The following is a 27,273-nucleotide window of genomic DNA, read 5'->3' on the forward strand; positions in this document are numbered from 1 at the left end:
GGGCTCTTCTAAAACACCATCTGCATAATGACTCTCAACACTGACTCACTCGTAGTGAAGGGAGACATGGATGCACAGCTACCATAGCAACTAACTCCACAGGCAGGCATTACTGAGGAAACCAGATATGGTTATGTGGTCAGGGAGTGAGACCTGGGCCTATACAGACACAATCACATGACTCAGGACCATATTTCACTGTGAGCCCATGTGATTATTTGCATCCATCCATCCATCCCCTCCATCCATCCCCTCCATCCATCCACCCCCCCATCCATCCACCCCTCCATCCATCCCCTTCATCCATCCCCTCCATCCATCCATCCATCCATCCACCCCTCCATCCATCCCCTCCATCCATCCCCTTCATCCATCCATCCATCCCCTCCATCCCACCCCTCCATCCATCCACCCCTCCATCCATCCCCTCCATCCATCCACCCCTCCATCCATCCCCTCCATCCATCCCTCCATCCATCCCACCCCTGCATCCATCCACCCCTCCATCCCACCCCTCCATCCATCCCCTCCATCCATCCCACCCTCTCCATCCATCCATCCCTTCCATCCATCCCACCCCTGCATCCATCCACCCCTCCATCCCACCCCTCCATCCCACCCCTCCATCCCACCCCTCCACTAGTCAGTGGGATGTGTTTTATTAGCAGTACCACAAAGAGAGGCTTTGTGTCTCACATCTAAGACTGGACTCCTAGATGAATAATAAGCCTTGGTTTGGGTCACACCTCTTTCTCTTCCTTCACCACATTAAATAGACTAATGAACAGACATTCATTCAAACGCTCCCACAAAACACACTGTCGGTGGCTTGGCTGACCAAACAACTTCCTCTTATTGAAGGAATACATCTTCAGAAGAGACTTTTAATGTGTATTTTAGTAGTAAAGACCTCCACTGTGATGTCAGCAAGGTTTCCTACCAACGGACTGAATCATCAAAATGTGGAAATGGTCTGAGATTTCAGACAATGTAATGTTAAACAGTCATTTAGATTCACCATGGAGATGTGATGAGGAGAGAGGAAGGGATGGACGGACAGCCAGACACAGACACACACACACACACACACTTAGGAGGAAGAGGACAGAGAGACAGAGACACGCACACTTAGGAGGAAGAGGACAGAGAGACAGAGACACACACACTTAGGAGGAAGAGGACAGAGAGACACACACACACACTTAGGAGGAAGAGGACAGAGAGACAGAGACACACACACACACTTAGGAGGAAGAGGACAGAGAGACAGACACACACACACACTTAGGAGGAAGAGGACAGAGAGACGGAGACACACACACACACACACACACACACACTCTCACTGATATTAATGATGCAGTTGCTTGGCTCCGCTCTCTGTAACTAGATAAACAATAAGCTGTAATTAAAACTCACATCAAATGGCTGTTTAAAAGTGGCCCCAGGCCAGTCGTAAAGGTGGCTGGGACTGAACTCTGTATATGAGACAGCAGACATGTCTGTCTCATTCCACCTGCCAAACCAGATTAATTAGCAGCTTTAAAAACTGAACAGATGCTGTGTTTTACCAATTTGTTCACAGGCCTGATATTATATGCAGATTTATTTGGATGGGAGAAATGTGCATTCAGCTGCATGTCTCAACAGTGACTATGGAACCCGTGACTTGATTTATGGCTAAATGACTAACTGAAGGGAAGAATGCCAAGTTAACCGTATGGTGGGTGGGTGCCCGGCCTTGTGCCTGCTGCCAAAATACACAATATACTGTTTCCGGTAGTTTGCAAAGGAACCCAGTGGACAACTGCAAACTGAACATGTCTTGTTATGGTTTACAAACTGGTCAATAAACACACACACACACACACACACACACACACACACAGAAGTGACTCTGGGTCATAATAACCTTGATGTCAAAGGACCAGCGGGACCAGCAAGCAAACGCACACGTCAGATCAAGTGGGCCTAATGAATAAATTGATCGACAGTTGAATTAAGAGTCTGACAGTTCCCTCTCTAGTCTCTGTCTAATGCTTGTGAGGAGGACAGCAGCACGGAAGCTCCACAGTTACGGTGAGATGAACACACTAACAAAGGCTGCCAGTCAGAAAACGGACACCGTTTGCCAAGCTGCAACCCATAATCTCTGATAGCCGAAATTACGCCTGTAGAACCTTGTTAAATTACGCCTGCAGAACCTTGTTAAATTACGCCTGCAGAACCTTGTTAAATTACGCCTGCAGAACCTGCAGAACCTTGTTAAATTACGCCCGCAGAACCTTGTTAAATTACGCCCGCAGAACCTTGTTAAATTACGCCCGCAGAACCTTGTTAAATTACGCCCGCAGAACCTTGTTAAATTACGCCCGCAGAACCTTGTTAAATTACGCCCGCAGAACCTTGTTAAATTACGCCCGCAGAACCTTGTTAAATTACCCCTGCAGAACCTTGTTAAATTACGCCCCAGAACCTTGTTAAATTACGCCCGCAGAACCTTGTTAAATTTGCAGAACCTTGTTAAATTACGCCTGCAGAACCTTGTTAAATTACGCCCGCAGAACCTTGTTAAATTACGCCTGCAGAACCTTGTTAAATTACGCCTGCAGAACCTTGTTAAATTACGCCTGCAGAACCTTGTTAAATTACGCCTGCAGAACCTTGTTAAATTACGCCTGCAGAACCTTGTTAAATTACGCCTGCAGAACCTTGTTAAATTACGCCTGCAGAACCTTGTTAAATTACGCCTGCAGAACCTTGTTAAATTACGCCTGCAGAACCTTGTTAAATTACGCCTGCAGAACCTTGTTAAATTACGCCTGCAGAACCTTGTTAAATTACGCCTGCAGAACCTTGTTAAATTACGCCTGCAGAACCTTGTTAAATTACGCCTGCAGAACCTTGTTAAATTACGCCTGCAGAACCTTGTTAAATTACACCTGCAGAACCTTGTTAAATTACGCCTGCAGAACCTTAAATGGGGTTGATTTTAGAACAACGCACGTTAGAAAGCAAAAGTTTGAAACAAGGAAGTTTGATTGCAGTATAAGCAGGAAAAAAATATTGTTTGGCCAGAAAATAAAGTTTAAATTGATTGAGATACAGTATATATGAAGCACACGTTGTGCTATGTAAATGAATATCTAACAGTGTAAAGACATTTGTTTATTATAAAAAGCTAAAATGTTGAAACAAAAACCTGCCATTGAAAAATTAGGGTTCTACATTGTGCACCTATTGAGATGCAAAACATTAGAATTGTACAGGGTCTCTTTAAGAACATCGAGTTTGTGGGTGACGACATGCAAGAGATCAGTCATTCACTCATTGGTGTGATCCTTGGTCTGCTGAAGAAGCCACCCCTTTCCTTTCTTTCTGTGCCTCTAATGTTTAGTGGATAGAATGGTGAAGTAACCAGGCTGTTAGCTCGCTAGATAATGAGGTAACATGACAGAACAAGGTGTAAACATTCATGGTTTACGAATGCAAAATGCAGCCCACCAATCCCACCACAGGAAGAAACAAATATTGCACCAGTAGTATGGGTCACATCGTTTTACCGGTTTGTGTTTGAAACAGTCCATCTTCTCTGTTGTAAAGGTGCAGCCATGACAGTAACGAATATGTGCTCGGTTTTTACTCTACAGTAGGTCACTGGGGAACGACGGTACAGCAAACCCTAATCATTACAGCAATTAATATCGGACTCATTTTTCTCCTAGACGCACTGGCGCTCCCAAAATAACATGTCAGGTCACACAGAAAAATATTTACAGTGGGAGCATATGCAACCAAAATGGCACTTCAGAGCCCTGGTCTCAGCATAACTTAATGGAATTGTCCCTTTCTTTCATCTGTCAAGCAATCATATGGTCACATGAATAAGATGTGAATAGTAAATCTGCCAGGAGATAGTCTAAGGACTGCCTACTGAAGGTGCCAGATCTATTGACTATCAACTTATGCCCTTGACACTACGGTGGTGTGTGGGAAATTCACTGCATGATGTCTTTCACTTCACAGAGTACCTCAAACCAAGATAGGCGTCTTGTTGGCGATTCCCCTCACATTTTAGTACACTTCAGACGGACTACATTGAAGGTCGTTTCTACCGACTACATCCTCATTCTCAGATGGTTTTCTACCCAGCCTTCTCTTGTATAACACCAATTAAAAAGAAACCTTCAAAAGCAGTGATAGATGGACTAACTGCAGTATACAATACGACCAGCCGCCATCTTTGCTCTTACCTCGTAGGACCAGACACACTGCACGCCGGCAAACCTTCGCACGCAGCGGCCCACCTCAACGTCTTCATGCGTGGTGTACATCTCCTGCAGGCACTGGCCGATGTGAGGAACCATCCGGCGCAGCACCTCGCGGCTCATGATCACGCCGGGGCCACCCATGCAGAAGTTCTCACCGGGCTCCAGCGCCAGCTTGCCCAGCTCGTCGCGGGCGCCCATGCCCGTCTGGCCCAGGAAGAGGGCCTCGCTGCTGTTGAGCGAGCGCAGGAAGCCCTCCAGGCGCTCGCTCTTGATGTACACATCATCGTCGGCCCGCATGAACCACTCATATTGGTCCAGGTAGTGATCGTGCATGTACTTGAGCATCATGAAGGACTTCTTCTGCGGTGGGTAGGAGTCGTCCACGTTGTGCAGCGCCACGATGGGGATGGGGATGGTGGTGTCCGAACCCTCGCTGGAGAAGAACTCCACATGGCCCGGGATGGTCTGAGCCCACGTTCTACAGAGAGAGACACAGGCAGAGGTCAGGTACTCTATAGGATGGAGAGCGGGTAAGAGTACTAACACACACACACAAGTCTGGGCCCACGAAGGACATAGATAGATGGTCCCATGTGGTTCAGTTGGTAGAGCATGATGCTTGCAACGCCAGGGTTGTGGGTTCAATTCCCACCAGGGAAAACATATATATATATATATATTCACTAGAGGTCGACCGATTAATTAGGACCGATTTCAAGTTTTCATAACAATCGAAAATCTGTATTTTTGGGCGCCGATTTGCCGATTTTTTTAAATGTATTATTATTATTATTTTTTACACCTTTATTTAATATTTATTTAACTAGGCAAGTCAGTTAAGAACATATTCTTATTTTCAATGACGGCCTTGGAACGGTGGGTTAAATGCCTTGTTCAGGGGCAGAAAGACAGATTTTGTCTTGTCCGCTCGGGGATCCAATCTTGCAACCTTACAGTTAACTTGTCCAACGCAATAACGACCGGCCTCTCTCTCATTGCACTCCACAAGGAGACTGCCTGTTACGCAAATGCAGTAAGCCAAGGTAAGTTGCTAGCTAGCATTAAACTTATCTTATAAAAAACAATCAATCATAATCACTAGTTAACTACACATGGTTGATGATATTACTAGATATTATCTAGCGTGTCCTGTGCTGCATAGAATCTGACTGAGCATACAAGTATCTAAGTATGTGACTGAGCGGTGGTAGGCAGAAGCAGGTGCGTAAACATTCATTCAAACAGCACTTTTGTGCGTTTTGCCAGCAGCTCTTCGTTGTGCGTCAAGCATTGCGCTGTTTATGACTTCAAACCTATCAACTCCCGAGATGAGGCTGGTGTGACCGAAGTGAAATGGCTGGCTAGTTAGCGCACGCTAATAGCATTTCAAACTTTACTCGCTCTGCTGAGCCTTGGGGTGGTTGTTTCCCTTGCTCTGCATGGGTAACACTGCTTCGATGTGGTGGCTGTTGTCGTTGTGTTGCTGGTTCGAGCCCAGGGAGGAGCGAGGAGAGGGACAGAAGCTATACTGTTAGCCTGGCAATACTAAAGTGCCTATAAGAACATCCAATAGTCAAAGGTTAATTAAATACAAATGGTATAGAGGGAAATAGTCCTATTAATAACTACAACCTAAAACTTCTTACCTGGGAATATTGAAGACTCATGTTAAAAGGAACCCAGCTTTCATATGTTCTCATGTTCTGAGAAAGGAACTTAAACGTTAGCTTTCTTACATGGCACATATTGCACTTTTACTTTCTTCTCCATCACTTTGTTTTTGCATTATTTAAACCAAATTGAACATGTTTAATTATTTATTTGAGGCTAAATTGATTTTATTGATGTATTATATTAAGTTTGAATATGTGTTAATTCAGTATTGTTGTAATTGTCATTATTACAAATACATATATTTTATTTATTTATTTAAATCGTCCGATTAATCGGTATCGGGTTTTTTGGTCCTCCAATAATCGGTATCGGCGTTGAAAAATCTTAATCGGTCGACCTCTAATATTCACTACTGTAAGAGTCTATTAAATGACTAAAATGTCAAATAGATGGAGGAACGTCATGTAATAACACAGCATAACGTGTTATAACCTGTATTTACAAGAGGTCCACTGACTTAAGCCCACTGAGCCCACTGACTTGAGCCCACTGACTTGAGCCCTACCCAACTGAGCACCAGTAATGTTTCATTGGGATAAAGAACTGTATTTAAATGGGGAATCTAGTAATTAACTAACAACTGAGACACTGCACTGAAAATAAACTAAATGGGACTTTACTTTGGGTCCAAAATAAAGACATGGGAGTGGATGTAACTGTGATAGATATCTCCTTCTCAGGTCTCTAGACGTTCATCATGATCGGTCCATTGAAAGGACATTCGAGGGAGACTAAATAAACTACTCTACTAATTAATCTGATTGAATACAGATATACTTGTATGTCTTTGCAGATGTGCAAACACATTTCCCCTGAATTATATTGAATCTTCCACATGACTGGACACATTAAAAGATAGCACTGTTGAGTCTGCAGGCTGTCTTCTCGGTCCAACCCATAATTTCATAAAACCTTCAGCTTCACATTCACTGCATTTCAGTCGGGCCTAGATGAAAGACATTTCAAGGCTAATGACATTAACATTCCCTCTTTCCAAACAGACATCTCTACATTTAGAGCTATACTAATAGCATCAGTGCTAGTCTACAACGAAACACCTACAGAAACCCCTCACAATTGGAGATATCTTGGATGGAGCCATTGCCTACTCAATCTAATTCAAAACTAGCCTACCAAAGAGCCTACGCAGCTCATCTGATGGCAAAACCATCACCACAGAATGATACAGCTCAATCGTGAAGCGAATGTGTTCAGAGTTGGCAAAGGCCTGAAAACCTGAACAGAAGAGTTTGCCTATTGAAGTACGATTTTTGTAGGGTAAATGTGGGTGTGAATGTTGAGAGCATGTTATAACATAGACCCTGTAACAAAGACTTCTAAATGTCACTTAGGACAAGTTATAGTGACTGTATATCATCTATAATAGTATATCCAACAGGGTTTTGTCTTGGCAACTTCTAGGACATGATCTGCCTAACGTTGAGGTGTTTAATAGCTCACAAGAAAAAGCTCTATCATAATACAGGCCACAGCCACACATGGCATTGATACACTGTTAAATGGCGACTAGCAACATTTGTATCGATTAGATTAATAACAATTTTGCATAAGACTTACGAGTGTAGGCAACATTGTTGAAATTCGGTATCCCTATTTGGCAGAAAACTAGCAACAATATTTACATATGTAAAATGTAGGCTGACAATTTCAGAATGGGGAGAGGAATGAGCAGAACTGATGCGTACAGAAACCCTGGGACAGAAAACTAATAGCTGAAAATGGGATCTTGTTAAAGAGAAAAAGCAACATTCCTTCTATTTCTACACATAACTTACCTATGTGCCGCGATGGCGCGGTTATTCAGGTACTTCTGGGCAGTCATGACGCCGACGTAAAGGAAATTGTTGGACCTCGGAACTGGCTTCTCGGTCGCCGAAAATCCGTTATCTTGCGGGGGCCATAATATCCCACCGAATTCTCTCCTCAGACCTCCGTTCAACCCGCAACCGGCTGGGTTCGCCTTGCGTTTCTGACCGGATTTCTTCAACTCCGTAGCCTTCGGTAAAATGAGTCTGGAAGCCAGGGTGAACCCGACAACCAGCCCCAACAGAACACTAAACCATGCTCTTCGGCTTCGACCTGCCATTCCCCAAAACTTGACCCAACTCCGATTTGCCTCGTAGCCTATTCTCGCTGTTGCCAACACAGCGTCTTTGTAAAGCAATATTGGTTCAATTGTTTCTCCCTCATAAAAAAACGGGGTTAACTCGCTCTCATGGTAGGAAAGCCTCTTTCTTCTCCAACCCGCTTTTGGTCCCGATGTAAGCTGGCTGCTGCATACGTAGCAGTCTCCATAAACCCACCACCTGAACGTACACTCCTCTCTTCATGTGGCCCTACTAATCAGCAAGCATTCCGTCGCTATCAATAAATGACAAAAAACTGCGACCTTCAACAAAATGTATGGTTTCTTCTTCGCCCAGAGACGCGTAGCCAACCCATTCTTTCCACTACCTCGCCATTGTGAGAATGTCGAAAACGCTTAGTAGCAACGCGGCTTAACTGTGTGATTTGACCTAGTGGATACTCCGTAGGAGCGCTCTGACTGGCTGGGGTGTGTGATTACGCAGTGGTCTCAGCTTTTTTTCCTTCCAGTATTTGACGTGCAAGTCTGATCACAAGCTGAGAATGCCCTGGTGATGAGCCGGTGAAAGTGAAAGACCATGCATGCAGACATGCAAAAAAGTACAGAGCAAGCATTGTTGAACCTTGAAATTAAACGTCAGCCGAGTTAATACGCGGCACTGATAGTGAAATGAAAAAGCAATTTCTGAGACATAACCGACTAGGCCAACCACAAAATGCTCTAGAACTCAATTAATGTAAATGGTGTGCAGAAAATTAACATAAGGTTTATAATGATTGTATAAAATTCTTATCAATTTAAGAGCAAGACTACAACAATAATGTATATGACAGCCATAGAAATCAGTGCGAGCTTACCCAATACAGTTACAAACTATGTACCTATACCGTTATGATTGTGGCTTCATTTACATTACACTGCCGCCATCTAGTGGGCAACATGGAGTTGGCAGGTGTATGATTACGCCATTACATTACATTACATTACATTACATTACATTAGCTATTGTGTGTCGTCACAGTCAGCCTCCCCAGCAAACATCATAGATACGTAGACAACTTATCTATAATATCTTTATTGTGATAAAAAGGTGCAGGTCAGTTTATTTCTCAGTAACTAAAATTGCTTGATGATCATTGATATTCCAATAAATTACACGATGACTAACGGTTACATCTGATTTATGTAATTGTATAAAAAGCAGTACGGTGCACAGCACTACTAAAGCCATCTGGCTAGCATCTACTCTCGCAACATGAAGCCTTGGTAGGCAGCGCACATTTGAAAGTTTACACAGATGCCAACCCCAAAAGAAGACAAGAAAACACACATACACTGAAAGTCATCAGCCAAACCCACTAGCACAGGTGCCATTTACAGGAATAGCATCATTAGAAACTGTCGTACTCAGAAGTCCTTCTCAGGTGTCCTGAAATAAGATGATTCAATAAGCCAAAATTTGAATGTGGAAACAAGACAATCGTTTTCAACCACTGGTTAGTTTGAAGTTGTCCAAAGGCATTAAAACAGAAAGGATCCATCGTTATCATGTGGCAACACATTGTATTTTTTGACAATGCTAATATTACTGAGGCAACATGATCTAAAACACAGACAGTTGTGAAACCAATCCCTAAACCCAAACACAGAGAGTTACAAATAACAGATTGATTTAGATCAATAACTAAGAGGGCTTTGAGATTGCTGGCAGCTTCCTTCAGTGGGTCAGTGTGTGTGACTCGGATGGGTCAAATATCAGAGTTCACAGGTCACCTCAGAGTAGGCACAAGTCACACCTAGCCACAGATACAGGGTCAGATATTTCTTCCATCCTCCTAATAGTTCATGTTAGGAACGATAGTAGGGTACTCTGATCCTAGATCCGGGTTAAGGGGGAGATGTCTACCCTGAGCCTGTGGCTCTGACCTCCTTTAACCTCATCCGCCGCCAGCTGACGGCCCTCTCCTTCCTGGTCTCCACGCACAGGATCCACCTCCCTCTCCGCTCAGGGGATTAAAGCCTGAAATACACACAGCAGGGCAGAATGTAGGTTACTGGAACAGAGAGGAGATGGAGGACGCCAGCGTCACCTACCTACTACTTAAAGGAGCAACGTCACAGTTTAGCAATTTTTTTTAAAGACATTGTTTGGATATCCCCCCCCCCCCAAAAAAAAGCTTAGTACTGCTTCTTACCGGATCATAATCCAAAAAACATCAGTTGCAAGGATGGACATTTTGTATCCCTAATGTTTTTGAAATACAAAATATTAGCAATATTATCTGTTTTCCTGCATCATAATACAGACAGATGTACATAACTAGCAAGACCAACTAGTTGCAGTACAAAGGTGCGTTGCGCAGTGTTCAATTGTTTTTCTTTTGTGGATTTCATTCCTTCGTTACTACTGGTATGTACTTTATATTTGGCACCATTTGCAGGTGGAAATGTTAAATGTATAACATTTGAATAGGTTTCAGTAAGAATAGCAGTGCTTTTAATTTACAGTAGGATTAGTGCCTTGCATGACTATGAAAGTGGCTCATCATTGCATCGAGGCAGAAACGGATCTAGTAGGATTCAGAACCTGTTTAATTACTTTAACAGTGAGCATGACGTCTTACGTTTTATTATTGGGTCACAAGGGAAATACAATCATAAAAATGTAATTACACTTAACCCCTTTTTGTGTTGCTTACACACCCTCCCAGCCATTACAAACATACCTCTGGAAGCCCCCAATTACAATACTGCTCTCATCATCAAATATGTCAACATACCACTGCTCCGTAGGGGCTTCTTGTCAGTCTTTGGTTTCAACACTGTAGTCGATGTGCTGGCCTCTTCAGTGTTCTGAAATGTTACATCATAATAATAATAATTATGAGCTAGTTTCATGTACAGACAAGAAACCTCAGATTTGTTCATGGGTTTCATGTAAGCACTACGACTTATGTAATATGTCTGAGACAGGAGTTTCTTCATGGTCAGGATGGACATGGTCAGGGAAAACTCTGGGTGCTAATCACGACTTATCACAGCCAAGAGATTTCTCTGACCCTGTGACCTGCCCGTAAAAAACTCCTGACTCTGCCATAATATCTATCAAATGATGCATTTACTTAGCATTTTATGTATGGTGGTCCTGTATGAATCAGTTGGTAGAGCATGGCGCTTGCAATGCCAGGGTTGTGTTCGATTCCCAGGCCCACACATATGTGAAATGCATGCAAGTCGCTTTGGATAAAAGAGTCTGCTAAATAGCATATGGTATGTAGGCCTATGATAGAGAAGGCAGCTTACCTGGGCTGTCTTTGCTTTTCCTCTGTAACTCCTCCCCTCTTTCATGCTGTCATACATCTCAATTTTCTGTTGTCTCTTCTCCTCCTCCAGCTATCAAACAAAAGACAAGTACCAAAAAGTCTTCAAGATCAGATTTGGCAGGGACAATGGGCAAACTTGGTTATGGTGCCTGGGGTTTCAGATCGGTCAAAAACGTGACTTTCCTGTGCTTTACATATTTATTTTCACACTATGAGGTTAGAATAATACTGTAAAATTGTGAAAACAATGATAATGTGTGAGAGCTGTTTGAAAAGACCGCCTGAAATTTCCACCTGTTTTGGTGGGATGGCGTTTTGGCCTGTCTGGTGACATCACCAGGTGTTAAACTAGTTAATAGGCCAATAAGAAAGAGTTCCAAACCTCTCTGCCAATAACAGATAGTTTTCCCCTCCCAACTCAGACAGTCCTAGCAAAATTCTTACTTGAGAAATTGCTCTTTGCTAAGAAGCCACGGTCTATGTACGGTCCGTCCCACGGTCTATGTACGGTCCGTCCCACGGTCTATGTACGGTCCGTCCCACGGTCTATGTACGGTCCGTCTATGTGAAAGGTGTCACTTTATACCTGTTGTTGTTTCAGCCTGAAGAGGGCCGCCTTGGCATCCAGCTCCTCCTGCATTCTTCTCCTGGACGCCTCCAGTGCCTCTTGTCTCCTCACTACTGCATTGGGATCTGCTAGATAAAAAATAAAAAAAAGATTGGATGATATTACTGACTCCATTAATTCCATGGCATTCCGAGATTCCGTTCCTGATGTGTCAGTCGCCTGGATGGAATGAGAGCTGGCTCTAGCCTGTGAGTGCCAGTTGGTTTCTGCTTCAGCAAGCTTGTCATTGTCTTGAGAATATGTGGCATTGTTGGAGCTGCAACAAGAATGCTCATGTCCTAGGTAGGTGTGTGTGTGTGTGTGTGTGTGTGTCTGACGGTGTGTCTGCATAAGAGACTAAATGTACTTGTCAAACTCAGTGACTTACTTGGTTAAATAAAAAACTATTGGTTACGGCCACTCACCTTGCACTGCTCCAGACGCCGAGCTGCTCTGTCCCTGGCTGGCTCTCCTCTTACTCAGGTGCTGGACCACCAGGTAGACCCCCACACACATGAACAACAGATACCATCCATATTCTGCCACCAATGGTCCGACTGTGGACAGGAAAGGAAATGATGTTGAGGTCTCAACTTACTATTGAGTGTAAAAACAGTAGAATACATCAGGTGCAATTTCAAAAAAATGTTGTGCATTATTAGCCTTTCTCTTTTAGCCATGTCAGCTAACAATTTTTAGTTTAAGCTAACTACCAACCAATCTATCTATCGAAACAAGTAGTAATCCTGGCCGGCATGAAGGGAACGTGCCCAGGGGCCCTGACCTACAGGGGGGCCCCTATTGATTTTGTTAGTCATGCACACTCATATTATATTAACATGGCATAATTCATTACAAAATGTGTATAAAAAAAATGTTGATCCACTCCACGGCAAAATGGGTAGAAAATGCAGGAAATAAGCTGTGAAACTGCACATTTTTTCTCTGTCCCATGGCAAAATGATTAGAATTGCATGAAATGTGCTATAACATTGCAAAGTTCTCTTCATACCAAAGCGTAGAATTGCAGAAAACTCTACGGCAAAATGTGTAGAACTGCAGGAAATTAACTTAAAACACAACATTTTTTTCTCCAACATCAAAAGGGGACCACAAATGTTTTAATGTTTTCAAGCGATGGCCCCCCCCAATCAAATCTTGCTTAGGGTTCTCAAAAGGCTAGAGCCAGCCCTGAGTATTGAGGCTGTGACAACAAAAAGACAGCAGACAGACAGACCTACAGTATGTTTTAGCTGGGAGGTTTGGTAGGGTGACCGGATTTGGAACGATACAAAAAACAAAACAAAAAGTGTCTAACAGATTGTGAACCCAAATGTGTAAATGTGGTTCTAGAGGGGGGACAATAAATAAAACACATATTTGGTTAGGGTGTAGGGGCAGATTAATGTCATCTTGTTTTCAGGTGATTTGATTATCTACTTACTTTATTTAGACTGATCAGTGTAAAAATTCTCATTCTTAACAATGGGCTAAAATACAGGGTGATTAATGTGATGTCAGCAATAACACAACTGTTATTCCAAACAATTATTTTATTATTCCACTTCTTCCCAATGTTGCCAGCGTAATCACAGATTCAAAATCTGATATGACTACTTGGGTCTTTGAAAATGAATTGTACGAGGCTATGTATTTTTGCAGCCATTCATGGACAGTTTTGAATAGATCATACAAAAAAAGCATTGCTATGAAATGTTCCACTAATCAAATAAATGTCACATTCTAGTATGGGGCACATGCTAGGCAGAGATGGTAGGGGGACTCAACTCATAAACACATATTTTGTCTACATAGAGTAAGATGATGGCCAGAACCCATATTTATATTTATTAGATGTTTCCTTGAAGGTTGGGTGATTGAAGCAGGAGAAATGAAGCAGGAATTTATTCGAGACCTATTTTAAAGAGAATTCACCCAAATTACAAAATACTGAAAACGTTTGTGTCCTTACCTTGAAGGCAGTCTATGGACAAGGAGACTACCATCTAGGATTTGGTTACCCACTGCCATCAACATTAGAATTTCCTGTGCAAAGCTTTGGTGTAGTGATAACACTCCCGTACTTTCCACCTGAGAACAGGGATCAATCCCTGCTTCCAATCTCCTGCTTCCAACCCCTCCACTGTCTCCCCATCTTATTACTGTCTGAATAGTGTCAAACGTTTTTTTTTTTATGTTTTAAAAATAATAGCATACTTTACATTTCAGCCACCCAAAATCCCAAAGTCGTAAAATGTTGAGTGTTCATTCAATTTTCTAAGCATCCTGATTCCTGAATACACCGAACCGGTGTTATTCGTTACCCTGGTCATGGGCCTAAACCATGTCAAAATACGTAGAATTGCAGGAAAGAGCTTTAAAACAGTAAAATGTTCTCCCATCTAGGAGTGTGCCAGGGGAAATTAAATTCACATAGCTTGGAGTTATATTTGCTTTCTTCAAAAGTTGGCAGCCCTGTCAATGAATGAGGCGTCTCTGTATCTAGTTATTTTGCTAGCGAGCTACTGTAGCTAGCCATCTTAGCCTACACTAGCTAAACTAGCTACAACCACTGCTACAACATTAGCTAGCTGCATTATTAGCTTTAGTCTTTGAAGGATATCTAGCCAGGCCAGCTAGGCTTGGTAAACAAGCCAGAAAACTGACAGATGTGCAGCTGATATTAGCTAGCCAATTTACCAGTTTGTTGCAGGAAACTTAAATCCTGGTTTCCAAGGGGTGTCTTCTGTATTTCTGGTCCACCTTCGTCCTCAATGGTAACATCGTCATCCATTTCTAAACGTATTGGTGACTCTATAGTCCTCTAATTATGCGTTTCAATGTCACCACAGCTCCAACTAGCTACTTTTCCATGCTTCGTGAGTTGACAAAAAGTGCAATATCCTGGTCTATGTGTTATAAACACCAACCCAGTAAAGATGACGTGGAAGCCTCTCGTGCTTCTGAGCAAGACACCAGTCACACACGAGGTGTCGGCAGAGTCCAATAAATGTATCCTAGCAAGCGGGACTAGATGTCAATACACACTTAGTCCTTTCAAAAAATGCTACACTTATCAAAGTCATGCCGCTTTTCATTCTATAAATTGGAAGGCAAAAATTAAGCATAGACCTGACTTATGAGGCCAGTACAGTTCACTCCACAAGTAGCCTACCCATTCACCCATCTACATTGTAGCACAGTGTGCAGAGTCAGTTTCTTTCAAATAAAATACAATTTGTCATGCTTTGTATGCAACAGGTGTAGACAAACAGTGAAATGCTAATTTACGGGTCATTTTCCAACAATGCAGAGTTAAAGATACAAAATAAAATAGTGGCACAAGGAACAATTACACAGTGAATAACAAAAACAAGTAAATATAGCATGGCTATATACAGGAAGTAGCAGTACTGAGTCGATGTGCAGGTTTACAAGGTAATTGAAGTAGTTATGTACATATAGGTAGGGGTAAAGTGACTAGGCAACAGGATAGATAAGACCGTAGCAGCAGCGTATGTGGTGAGTGTGAAAGTGTGTGTCAATGTGTGTATGGCGTCAGTATGGCGTCAGTATGCATGTGTGCGCGTGTTGGGGTGTCAGTGTATGCATGTGTGAGTGTGTGGGTAGAGTCCAGTGTGTGGGTAGAGTCCAGTGTGTGGGCATAAAGTCAGTGTAAAAAATGGTCAATGCAGGTAGTCTGAGTAACCATTTGATTACCCCCACAGCATGATGCTGCCACCACCGTGCTTCACCTTGGGGATGGGGACAGGTTTCCTTCCGACATGACGGTTGGCATTCAGGCCAAAGACTTTAATCTTGGTCTCATCAGACCAGAGAATCTTGTTTCTCATGGTCTGAGAGTCTTGAGGTGTCTTTTGGCAAACTCCAAGTGGGCTGCCATGTGCCTTTTAAAGAGGCGTGGCTTCCATCTGGCCACTACCATAAAGGCATGATTGGTGGAGTGCTGCAGAGATGGTTGTCCTTCTGGAAGGTTCTCCCATCACCACAGAAGAACTCTAGAGCACTGTCATAGTGACCATTGGGTCACCTCCCTGACCAAGGCCCTTCTCCCCCGATTGCTCAGTTTGACCGGGTGGCCAGCTCTAGGAAGTATTGGTGGTTCCAAACTTCTTCAATTTAAGAATGATGGAGGCCACTGTATTCTTGGGGACCATAAATGATGCAGAAATGTTTGGGTACCATTCCCAAGATCTGTACCCTGACACAATTCTGTCTCGGCACTCTACGAACAATTATTTCGACCTAATGGCTTGGTTTTTGCTCTGACATACACTGTCAACTGTGGGACATTATAAAGACAGGTGTGTGCCTTTCCAAATAATGTCCAATCAATTGAATTTACCACAGGTGGAATCCAATCAAATTGCAGAAACATCTCAAGGATGATCAACGGACACAGGATGCACCTAAGCTCAATTTCGAGTCTCATGGCAAAGGGCCTGAATACTTATGTAAATGTGATATTTCTGTTTTATATAATACATTTGCAAAAATGTTTTTTAAAAAACTGTTTTCGCGTTGTTATTATGGGATATTGTGTGGAGATTGCTGAGGATTTGTTTTTATTTAATCCATTTTAAAATAAGGCTATAACGTAACAAAATGTGGACAAAGTCAAGGGGTCTGAATACTTTCCGAAGGTACTGTAACTGCTACATATCAATACAGCATTATGTACTGAACAAAAATATAAAGGGCAGGGGCAGGAGCAGGGGCGCAGCCATGAGTGGGCTTGGGAGGGCATAGGCCCACCCACTTGGGAGCCAGGCCCACCCACTGGGGAGCCAGGCCCAGCCAATCAGATTGAGTTTTTCCCCACAAAAGGACATTATTACAGACAGAAATACTCCTCAGTTTCATCAGCTTTCCAGGTGGCTGGTTTCAGATGATCCCGCAGGTGAAGAAGCCCTATGTGGAGGTCCTGGGCTTGAGTGGTTTCACATGGTCTGCGCTTGTGAGGCCGGTTGGATGTGTTTCCAAATTCTCTAAAATGAGGTTGGAGGAGGCTTATGGTAGAAAAAGTTACATTTAAATATCTGGCAACCGCTCTGGTGGACATTTCTGCAGTCAGCATGCCAATTGCACACTCCCTCAAAACTTAAGACATCTGTGGCATTGTTCTGGTGACAACTTTACATTTTAGAGTGCCCTTTTATTGTCCCCAGCACAGGGTGCATCTGTGCAATGATCATGCTGTTTAATCAGCCTCTTGATATGCCACACCTGTCGGGTAGATGGATTATCTTGGCAAAGGAGAAATGCTCACTGACAGGGATATAAAAAATGTGTGCACAAAATTTGAGAGAAATAAGCTTTTTGTGCATAAGGAACATTTCTGGTAACTTCTATTTCAGCTCATGAAACATGGGACCAACACTTTATATGTTGCATTTATATATTTTTCAGTAAATAATTTCCCATGTTGCATTTTACTGGCTTTTTCCCACCCGCACGCAATATGAATATCGGGTGGCGACTGAGGCGACCAGGTGAATTTTCCATACCAAAACAAAACCATTTGCGAACCACTGCTGGATGTTTAGCATACAACTGTTTCCTTTTATCTTAGTTCAATTTGACAAGGTAAATAAAATGAAATAAAAAGGTGATTAAAAAAACGAGTTCTCTCAGATAAATAGATTAGTGTTACATACTGTTTTTTGTTTTAAGCCTTTCACAAACCTTATCCCTAAACTATCCCTTAACCCTATCCCTAACCATTCAGAATTAATGCCTAAAATGACATTTTAGTTTCACTTTGTGTAGAGTTTGATTTACAGCTAAGATAAGGCACCACATGGCAAAATTAAAACATCGTGATGAATTCTGCTGACAAATTCTGTCTGCAGCAGTTTTGTCACCAAGTATCACACATTTTTGTGCGTTCCTGAAAATAAAGGATTTACTACACAGGCCTTAGTTGTTTTTTCATTGTCTTGAAGGAATCATTTCTGTGATCTGTTTATTTGTAATCTACTGTTTGTTATGTTGCTGCAATATAATGTTTCATTGTCAAATAAGATCTTTTTTTCACAAAAACATAAGCGAAAGTGAAACCAGAAAGAACACACCTCACCCTGCAGTGAATGCGCTGTCTATCTCTACAGCAGCCTACATATTTGTTCATTCTTTGATGGCCAGCAGCAATGGCAGAAGCATACTCGTTCTCTCTGCTTGTTGAGCTAGGAAACCATGATGTCCCCAAAGTACAAAACAAGTTGATCAAATATTTCCAGAGTAAAAAGTCCAACGGTGGTGATTGTCTAGTTGAAGTCTCAAATGGACAAAGAGCAGTCGTGCGGTTCCGGACAGAGGAGGGTACGTTTTATTAATGTTCACTTGTTTTTCCACAAATTATACAGGTTAATGCGCATATTGAAATCAAAGGCATAAGTGTCACGTTCTGACCTTAGTTCTTTTATTATGTCTTTGTTTTAGTATGGTCAGGGCGTGAGTTGGGTGGGTTGTCTATGTTCCTTTTTCTATGTTTTGGGATTTCTGTGTTTGGCCTGGTATGGTTCTCAATCAGAGGCAGCTGTTTATCGTTGTCCCCGATTGAGAATCATATTTAGGTAGCCTGGTTTCACTTTTGAGTGGTGGGTGATTATTTTCAGGTTAGTGTTTGTTACCACATGGGACCGTTTAGTTTGTTTCACTTTGTTATTTTGTATTTGTATAGTGTTCAGTTTGTCTTATTAAAATGGACACATACCACGCTGCAAATTGGTCCGACCTCTCTTACTCCTCATCAGAGGAAGACGACGAACGTTACAATAAGGTTGTTTATAAGATATACTATTATGAAATAACAACTCTCATTTATTTTCATTGTCCTAATGGAAGGATCAAATGTAAACTAAAGATGTGAAGCCACTTTCAGACATTTCACATCTAAAAACACATGATTTTTGTAAAATTGTACTTTTGTTCTTTCACATATAAAGATTGAAGCGTCAACTTCAACTCCCATGTTAAATCAAAAGGACATTTAAGTTACGCAATTAACACATTTGGAGCCGCATGGTTTTCTGAAATGTGTATTTTCTGTACATTTAAATGGGAAAATATATTTGGTTTTGAATATGTTTTCTGTAAACTATTGTAGGCTTTTCCTATGATAATTGCATTTCGCTACACTCGCATTAACATCTGCTAACCATGTGTATGTGACAAATAAAATTTGATTTGATTTGATTTGAATTGGGTCGGTCCACCAGTTGAGTGCCTTTTGGGTGGTGTAACTTGGTCCTCAAATTTTTTGGAGAAAACTACTCCTTATGTGTCAAATAAAGTAACAGGGTTGACGATTTAATCTTAAATCAGCCATGAATTCCCTTGTGACAGAAGGAATGGATGCTTGTTATATGCACAGGGAGGGGCAATTGAAATCAAGCTTGACCAACGTTAAAACATTTCTAGCCTGTCTATCAATGGGTAACAGTGTTGACGTGTTATGCTCGACCGGCTATTTTTTTCCACCACAAAACATCCAGCTCACCTGCTTCCTGTTTCTGGCCATTTTGAGCCTGTAATCAAACCCACAAATGCTGATGCTCCAGATACTCAACTAGTCTAAAGAAGGGCTGTTTTATTGCTTCTTTAATCAGTACAACAGTTTTTAGTGGTGCTAACATAATTGCAAAAGGGTTTTCTAATGACCAACTAGCCTTTTAAATGAAAAACTTGGATTAGCTAACACAACGTGGCATTGGAACACAGGAGTGATGGTTGCTGATAATGGGCCTCTGTACGCCTATGTAGATATTCCATTTTAAAAAATCAGCCGTTTCCAGCTACAATAGTAATTTAGTTATTTTAATGGACAAAAAAATTTGCTTTTCTTTCAAAACAATACATTTCTAAGTGACCCCAAACTTTTGAACGGTAGCGTATATATGATGGGATGTAAAGACCTTATGGACAGTGTATGGATAGAATGTGGTATATCTGAAGAATACGTAGGATAGAATAATATTTGTACAGCTATTGGATAGGCCTTGACTAGAATACAGTATATTCATACGAAGTAGGTAGAACAGTATGCAGCATTATCAAAGTGACCAGTGTTCCATGTCTATGCACATAGGGCAACAGCCTCTAAGGTGCAGGGTTGAGTAACCGGGTGGTAGACAGCTATTCAGTGTCAAAATTTCTCTCAATGGTGCATCTGTAAACATTTGTTTAAGTCTTAGGGGCCAGTATTATTCCAAATTCAGCAGAGTAACCTGATCTCTGGGCAGCTGAATGACTAGGCTAGGGCAGAGACTGTATGTAATGTAGAGAATCCCTCACAAGCTTCAGACTGTTTGCCAACAGGAAGAGGCTTCCAGAGAATTCTGAACAGCAGCCACAGTTTATTCTAGTGAAGCAGGTCAGGAATAAAGTGAAAGTTGAAAGATTTCATCACACCCTGCAGTAAACATCTATGTCTACTTTTTTAAAACTTTCTGCCCCCAATGTTCTTACTAGGGTAACTTTGATGTATCCAGAGTCCATGTCACCACAAATTGAGGCTGTTGGGGGGGGGGGGGGGGGTGCAACTCAGTATTAGGAAGATGTTTTTAATGACTTGTACCCTCAGTGTATGTTTGATTTTTATTACTTTATGCCCCCAATGTTCTTACTAAAGTACCCTTTGCCATTCCTGCAGTCAACTACCAAAAGCACCCTCTTTGGCCTCAAGAGTTTGGCCTTGATATATATACACTGCTCAAAAAAATAAAGGGAACACTTAAACAACACAATGTAACTCCAAGTCAATCACACTTCTGTGAAATCAAACTGTCCACTTAGGAAGCAACACTGATTGACAATACATTTCACATGCTGTTGTGCAAATGGAATAGACAACAGGTGGAAATTATAGGCAATTAGCAAGACACCCCCAATAAAGGAGTGGTTCTGCAGGTGGTGACCACAGACCAATTCTCAGTTCCTATGCTTCCTGGCTGATGTTTTGGTCACTTTTGAATGCTGGCGGTGCTTTCACTCTAGTGGTAGCATGAGACGGAGTCTACAACCCACACAAGTGGCTCAGGTAGTGCAGTGGCTCAGGTAGTCCGACGTCCACAGGTGGGGGTTGTGCTTACAGTCCAACACCGTGCAGGACGTTTGGCATTTGCCAGAGAACACCAAGATTGGCAAATTCGCTACTGGCGCCCGGTGCTCTGCACAGATGAATGCAGGTTCACACTGAGCACATGTGACAGACGTGACAGAGTCTGGAGACGCCGTGGAGAACGTTCGGCTGCCTGCTTCATCCTCCAGCATGACCGGTTTGGCGGTGGGTCAGTCATGGTGTGGGGTGGCATTTCTTTGGGGGGCCGCACAGCCCTCCATGTGCTCGCCAGAGATAGCCTGACTGCCAGTAGGTACCGAGATGAGATTCTCAGACGCCTTGTGAGACCATATGCTGGTGCGATTGGCCCTGGGCTCCTCCTAATGCAAGACAATGCTAGACCTCATGTGGCTGGAGTGTGTCAGCAGTTCCTGCAAGAGGAGGGCATTGATGCTATGGACTGGCCCGCCCGTTCCCCAGACCTGAATCCAATTGAGCACATCTGGGACATCATGTCTCGCTCCATCCACCAATGCCACGTTGCACCACAGACTGTCCAGGAGTTGGAGGATGCTTTAGTCCAGGTCTAGGTGGAGATCCCTCAGGAGACCATCCGCCACCTCATCAGGAGCATGCCCAGGCGTTGTAGGGAGGTCATACAGGCACGTGGAGGCCACACACACTACTGAGCCTCATTTTGACTTGTTTTAAGGACATTACATCAAAGTTGGATCAGCCTGTAGTGTGGTTTTCCACTTTAATTTTGAGTGACTCCAAATCAGGACCTCCATGGGTTGATAAATTTGATTTCCATTGATAATTTTTGTGTGATTTTGTTGTCAGCACATTCAACTATGTAAAGAAAAAAGTATTTAATGAGAATATTTCATTCATTCAGATCTAGGATGTGTTATTTTAGTGTTCCTTTTATTTTTTTGAGCAGTGTATATATACAGTGGGGAGAACAAGTATTTGATACACTGCCGATTTTGCAGGTTTTCCTACTTACAATTTTTTTTTTTTTTTTTATTTTACCTTTATTTAACCAGGCAAGTCAGTTAAGAACAAATTCTTATTTTCAATGACGGCCTGGGAACAGTGGGTTAACTGCCTGTTCAGGGGCAGAACGACAGATTTGTACCTTGTCAGCTCGGGGGTTTGAACTCGCAACCTTCCGGTTACTAGTCCAACGCTCTAACCACTAGGCTACCCTGCCGCCCCAAAGCATGTAGAGGCATGTAGAGGTCTATAATTGTTTTTATCATAGGTACACTTCAACTGTGAGAGACGGAATCTAAAATCCAGAAAATCACATGGTATGATTAAGTAGTTAATTAGCATTTTATTGCATGACATAATTTTATATATATATATACATATATATATATACAGTACCAGTCAAAAGTTTGGACACACCTACTCATTCCAGGGTTGTTCTTTGTTTTGACTATTTTCTACATTAATTAACACATAAGGAATCATTAAGTGACCAAAAAAGTGTATATTCTAGATTCTTTAAAGTAGCCACCCTTTGCCTTGAAGACAGCTTTGCACACACTTGGCATTCTCTCCACCAGCTTCATGAGGTAAATGCTTTACATTAAACAGGTGTGCCTTGTTAAAAGTTCATTTGTGGAATTTCTTTCTTTCTTAATGTGTTTGATCCAATCAGTTGTGTTGTGACAAGGTAGATGGGGTATACAGAATATAGCACTATTTGGTAATCGACCCAAGTCCATATTAGGGCAAGAACAGCTCCAATAAGCAAAGATAAACGACAGTCCATCATTACTTTAAGACCTGAAGGTAAGTCAATCTGAAAATTTAAAGAACTTTGAAAGTTTCTTCAAGTGCAGTCGCAAAAGCCATCAAGAGCTATGATGAAACTGCTCCCATGAGGACCACCACAGGAAAGGAAGACCCAGAGTTACCTCTCCTGCAGAGGATAAGTTCATTAGAGTTACCAGCCTTAGATTGCAGCCCTTTTGCAGTTCAAGAAACAGTCACATCTCAACATCAACTGGTCAGAGGAGACTGTGTGAATCAGGCATTCATGGTCGAATTGCTGCAAAGAAACCACTTCTAAAGGACACCAATAAGAAGAAAAGACTGCTTGGGCCAAGCAACACAAGCTATGGACATTAGACCGGTCTGATGAGTCCAAATGTGAGATTTTCTGGTTCCAACCAACGCTTCTTTGTGAGACGCAGAGTAGATGAACCGACGATCTCAGATGACCTGGCATCAACAATCACTCAACCTCAACCCAGTTGAGATGGTTTGGGATGAGTTGGACTGCAGAGTGAAGGAAAAGCAGCAATCAAGTGCTCAGTATACGTGGGAACTCCTTCAAGACTGTTGGAAAAGCATTACAGGTGACGCTGGTTGAGAGAATGCCAAGTGTGCAAAGCTGTCATCAAGGCAAAGGGTGGCTACTTTGAAGAATCTAAAATCTAAAACATATTTTCATTTGTTTAACAGTTTTTTGGTTAGTACATGATTCCATGTGTTATTTCATAGTTTTGATGTCTTCACTATAATTCTACAATGTAGCAAATAGTAAAATAAGAATAAATAAAAGTTAAACGGGTTTGTTATATCTCAGTCGTCTGTGATGTATATAGTGTGGGATGCAAACTCAAAATGGTATACATTTCAACTGTATATCTGACATGGTACAGGTGTTTAACCATTTGTGTGAGGTGTATACCTTTGTTTTCGAAGTAGATTTTTTGAAGACTACCAGGAAACACTGTGTGACCATGATTTAGCCCACTCCAGTATTACAATGACATGATGTACACTAGAATATGGCAGTGTTTCTGTCATTGGTAACATGTATCTTCTTCTATCTTTTTGACTGCAATAAATACCTGCTGTTTAAACATGTTGATGTTGTTTACACATGTTGATGTTGGAGGTGATGGTGCTGGAGATTATTTTTTTCAACAAAAAAAAATTTAATGTAAAGTTTTTTTAAGTTTTCTTGTTTTTCAATCAACCAACAAAACACATTCCACATTCACAGATGTGACAGGCTTTTAAAAAATGCAGGATTTTAATCCATGACGGCGTAGTGTGTTACTAGTAACACACTACGCCGTTAGTAACACACTACACCGTCATGGTTTAAAATCCTGCAGCGCACGCAAGGTCCCCCTGTTCAAGCCAGCGCATGTCCAGGCCCGTCTGAAGTTTGCCAATGACCATCTGGATGATCCAGAGGAGGAATGGGAGAAGGTCATGTGGTCTGATGAGACAAAAATAGAGCTTTTGGGTTTAAACTCCACTCACCATGTTTGGAAGAAGAAGAAGGATGAGTACAACCCCAAGAACACCATCCCAACCGTGAAGCACGGGTGTGGAAACATCATTCTTTGGGGATGTTTTTCTGCAAAGGGGACAGGACGACTGCACCGTATTGAGGGGAGGATGGATGGGGCCATGTATCGCGAGATGTTAGCCAACAACCTCCTTCCCTCAGTAAGAGCATTGAAGATGGGTTGTGGCTGGGTCTTCCAGCATGACAACGACCTGAAACACACAGCCAGGGCAACTAAAGAGTGGCTCCATAAGAAGCATCTCAAGGTCCTGGAGTGGCCTAGCCAGTCTCCAGACCTGAACCCAATAGAAAATCTTTGGAGGGAGCTGAAAGTCCGTATTGCCCAGTGACAGCCCCGAAACCTGAAGGATCTGGAGAAGGTCTGTAGGGAGGAGTGGGCCAAAATCCCTGCTGCAGTGTGTGCAAACCTGGTCAAGAACTACAGGAAACGTATGATCTCTGTAATTGCAAACAAAGGTTTCTGTACCAAATATTAAGTTCTGCTTTTCTGATGTATCAAATACTTATGTCATGCAATAAAATGCTAATTAATTACTTAAAAATCATACAATGTGATTTTCTGGATGTTTGTTTTAGATTCCATCTTTCACAGTTGAAGTTTATCTATGATTAAAAAAAAGTACAGACCTCTACATGCTTTGTAAGTAGGAAAACCTGCAAAATCAGCAGTGTAGCAAATACTTCTTCTCCCCACTGTATATATTGGCATGATGTTTTTGCACATTTTCTATTCAAATGCAATAAGCTTTCTCCTGCATTTACTCTACAGTCTGCAATGATTTAAAGGTTTAGAGAATTTCATAACAAGTCCAAAATATTTTTTTGCAGCTGCATTGTATGGAGACGGCACCTACTTTGCTGTAAATGCAAAAATACTCTGCCAGTGACAAATACTCAAAACCGGATCCCCAAGGCCAGAAGTACATGTACCCACAGTGCCTTGCGAAAGTATTCGGCCCCCTTGAACTTTTCGACCTTTTGCCACATTTCAGGCTTCAAACATAAAGATATAAAACTGTATTTTTTTGTGAAGAATCAACAACAAGTGGGACACAATCATGAAGTGGAACGACATTTATTGGATATTTCAAACTTTTTTAACAAATCAAAAACTGAAGAATTGGGAGTGCAAAATTATTCAGCCCCTTTACTTTCAGTGCAGCAAACTCTCTCCAGAAGTTCAGTGAGGATCTCTGAATGATCCAATGTTGACCTAAATGACTAATGATGATAAATACAATCCACCTGTGTGTAAATAAGTCTCCGTATAAATGCACCTGCACTGTGATAGTCTCAGAGGTCCGTCAAAAGCACAGAGAGCATCATGAAGAACAAGGAACACACCAGGCAGGTCCGAGATACTGTTGTGAAGAAGTTTAAAGCCGGATTTGGATACAAAAAGATTTCCCAAGCTTTAAACATCCCAAGGAGCACTGTGCAAGCGATAATATTGAAATGGAAGGAGTATCAGACCACTGCAAATCTACCAAGACCTGGCCGTCCCTCTAAACTTTCAGCTCATACAAGGAGAAGACTGATCAGAGATGCAGCCAAGAGGCCCATGATCACTCTGGATGAACTGCAGAGATCTACAGCTGAGGTGGGAGACTCTGTCCATAGGACAACAATCAGTCGTATATTGGACAAATCTGGCCTTTATGGAAGAGTGGCAAGAAGAAAGCCATTTCTTAAAGATATCCATAAAAAGTGTCGTTTAAAGTTTGCCACAAGCCACCTGGGAGACACACCAAACATGTGGAAGAAGGTGCTCTGGTCAGATGAAACCAAAATTGAACTTTTTGGCAACAATGCAAAACGTTATGTTTGGCGTAAAAGCAACACAGCTCATCACCCTGAACACACCATACCCACTGTCAAACATGGTGGTGGCAGCATCATGGTTTGGGCCTGCTTTTCTTCAGCAGGGACAGGGAAGATGGTTAAAATTGATGGGAAGATGGATGGAGCCAAATACAGGACCATTCTGGAAGAAAACCTGATGGAGTCCTGAGACTGGGACGGAGATTTGTCTTCCAACAAGACAATGATCCAAAACATAAAGCAAAATCTACAATGGAATGGTTCAAAAATAAACATATCCAGGTGTTAGAATGGCCAAGTCAAAGTCCAGACCTGAATCCAATCGAGAATCTGTGGAAAGAACTGAAAACTGCTGTTCACAAATGCTCTCCATCCAACCTCACTGAGCTCGAGCTGTTTTGCAAGGAGGAATGGGAAAAAATGTCAGTCTCTCGATGTGCAAAACTGATAGAGACATACCCCAAGCGACTTACAGCTGTAATCGCAGCAAAAGGTGGCGCTACAAAGTATTAACTTAAGGGGGCTGAATAATTTTGCACGCCCAATTTTTCAGTTTTAGATTTTTTTTTAAAGTTTGAAATATCCAATAAATGTCGTTCCACTTCATGATTGTGTCCCACTTGTTGTTGATTCTTCACAAAAAAATACAGTTTTATATCTTTATGTTTGAAGCCTGAAATGTGGCAAAAGGTCGCAAAGTTCAAGGGGGCCGAATACTTTCGCAAGGCACTGTATAATCAAAACTAGAAATTTAACGTCTGTGCCCAGTGGGATCTGCTTTATAATTCAAATGCAATTATATATTTATTTTTTTACTTGTGACATGCTCTATATTGGAATATTCAGTCAAGTCAAACTCAAAATGTTTAGATAGCAACAATTTCAGCCTAGAAGGTTTTGTGATTTTTACTGATTCCATGTCCACTTTGTTTGAATGTCTAAAACATCACCAGAACATCTAACTTCACAAAAATATTGATTCACATTCCCAGACAGCACAGATGATGTAAAATCCTGGGCTAAAAGGCTATTTAAATGGAGATTC

The 27,273-nt window shown here is 42.0% G+C and overlaps 2 protein-coding genes and 1 non-coding gene across 4 annotated transcripts; 1 reads left to right on the top strand and 2 right to left on the bottom strand.

The window, feature by feature from the left end:
* Nucleotides 1-4,082: 4,082 nt before the first annotated feature.
* Nucleotides 4,083-8,272, bottom strand: LOC139411693 (chondroitin sulfate synthase 3). The gene is made up of 3 exons (XM_071158333.1): nucleotides 7,742-8,272; nucleotides 4,232-4,749; nucleotides 4,083-4,144 (listed from the first exon to the last, which is right to left on the bottom strand). The coding sequence occupies exons 1-3, from the start codon at nucleotides 8,050-8,052 to the stop codon at nucleotides 4,119-4,121; spliced, it is 855 nt and encodes a 284-aa protein (XP_071014434.1). The 5' UTR covers nucleotides 8,053-8,272; the 3' UTR covers nucleotides 4,083-4,118.
* Nucleotides 4,859-4,931, top strand: trnaa-ugc (transfer RNA alanine (anticodon UGC)). Its single transcript has one exon. It is a non-coding gene; the product is annotated as a tRNA-Ala (tRNA).
* Nucleotides 8,273-9,109: 837 nt separating the features above from the next.
* LOC139411692 (selenoprotein S-like) lies at nucleotides 9,110-18,291 on the bottom strand. 2 transcript variants are annotated; one of them, XM_071158332.1, is made up of 7 exons: nucleotides 17,913-18,291; nucleotides 14,683-15,153; nucleotides 12,408-12,539; nucleotides 11,962-12,068; nucleotides 11,356-11,445; nucleotides 10,833-10,905; nucleotides 9,110-10,072 (listed from the first exon to the last, which is right to left on the bottom strand). In XM_071158332.1, the coding sequence occupies exons 2-7, from the start codon at nucleotides 14,774-14,776 to the stop codon at nucleotides 9,990-9,992; spliced, it is 579 nt and encodes a 192-aa protein (XP_071014433.1). In that variant the 5' UTR covers nucleotides 14,777-15,153; nucleotides 17,913-18,291; the 3' UTR covers nucleotides 9,110-9,989. The 2 variants fall into 2 exon arrangements, with proteins under 2 accessions (XP_071014433.1, XP_071014432.1); XM_071158331.1 differs by lacking the exon at nucleotides 17,913-18,291 and having other exon boundaries at nucleotides 11,962-12,071; nucleotides 14,683-14,964.
* Between the last annotated feature and the right edge of the window lie 8,982 nt (nucleotides 18,292-27,273).

Source organism: Oncorhynchus clarkii, chromosome 6 (assembly GCF_045791955.1).
Source record: "Oncorhynchus clarkii lewisi isolate Uvic-CL-2024 chromosome 6, UVic_Ocla_1.0, whole genome shotgun sequence".
NCBI lineage: Eukaryota > Metazoa > Chordata > Actinopteri > Salmoniformes > Salmonidae > Oncorhynchus > Oncorhynchus clarkii.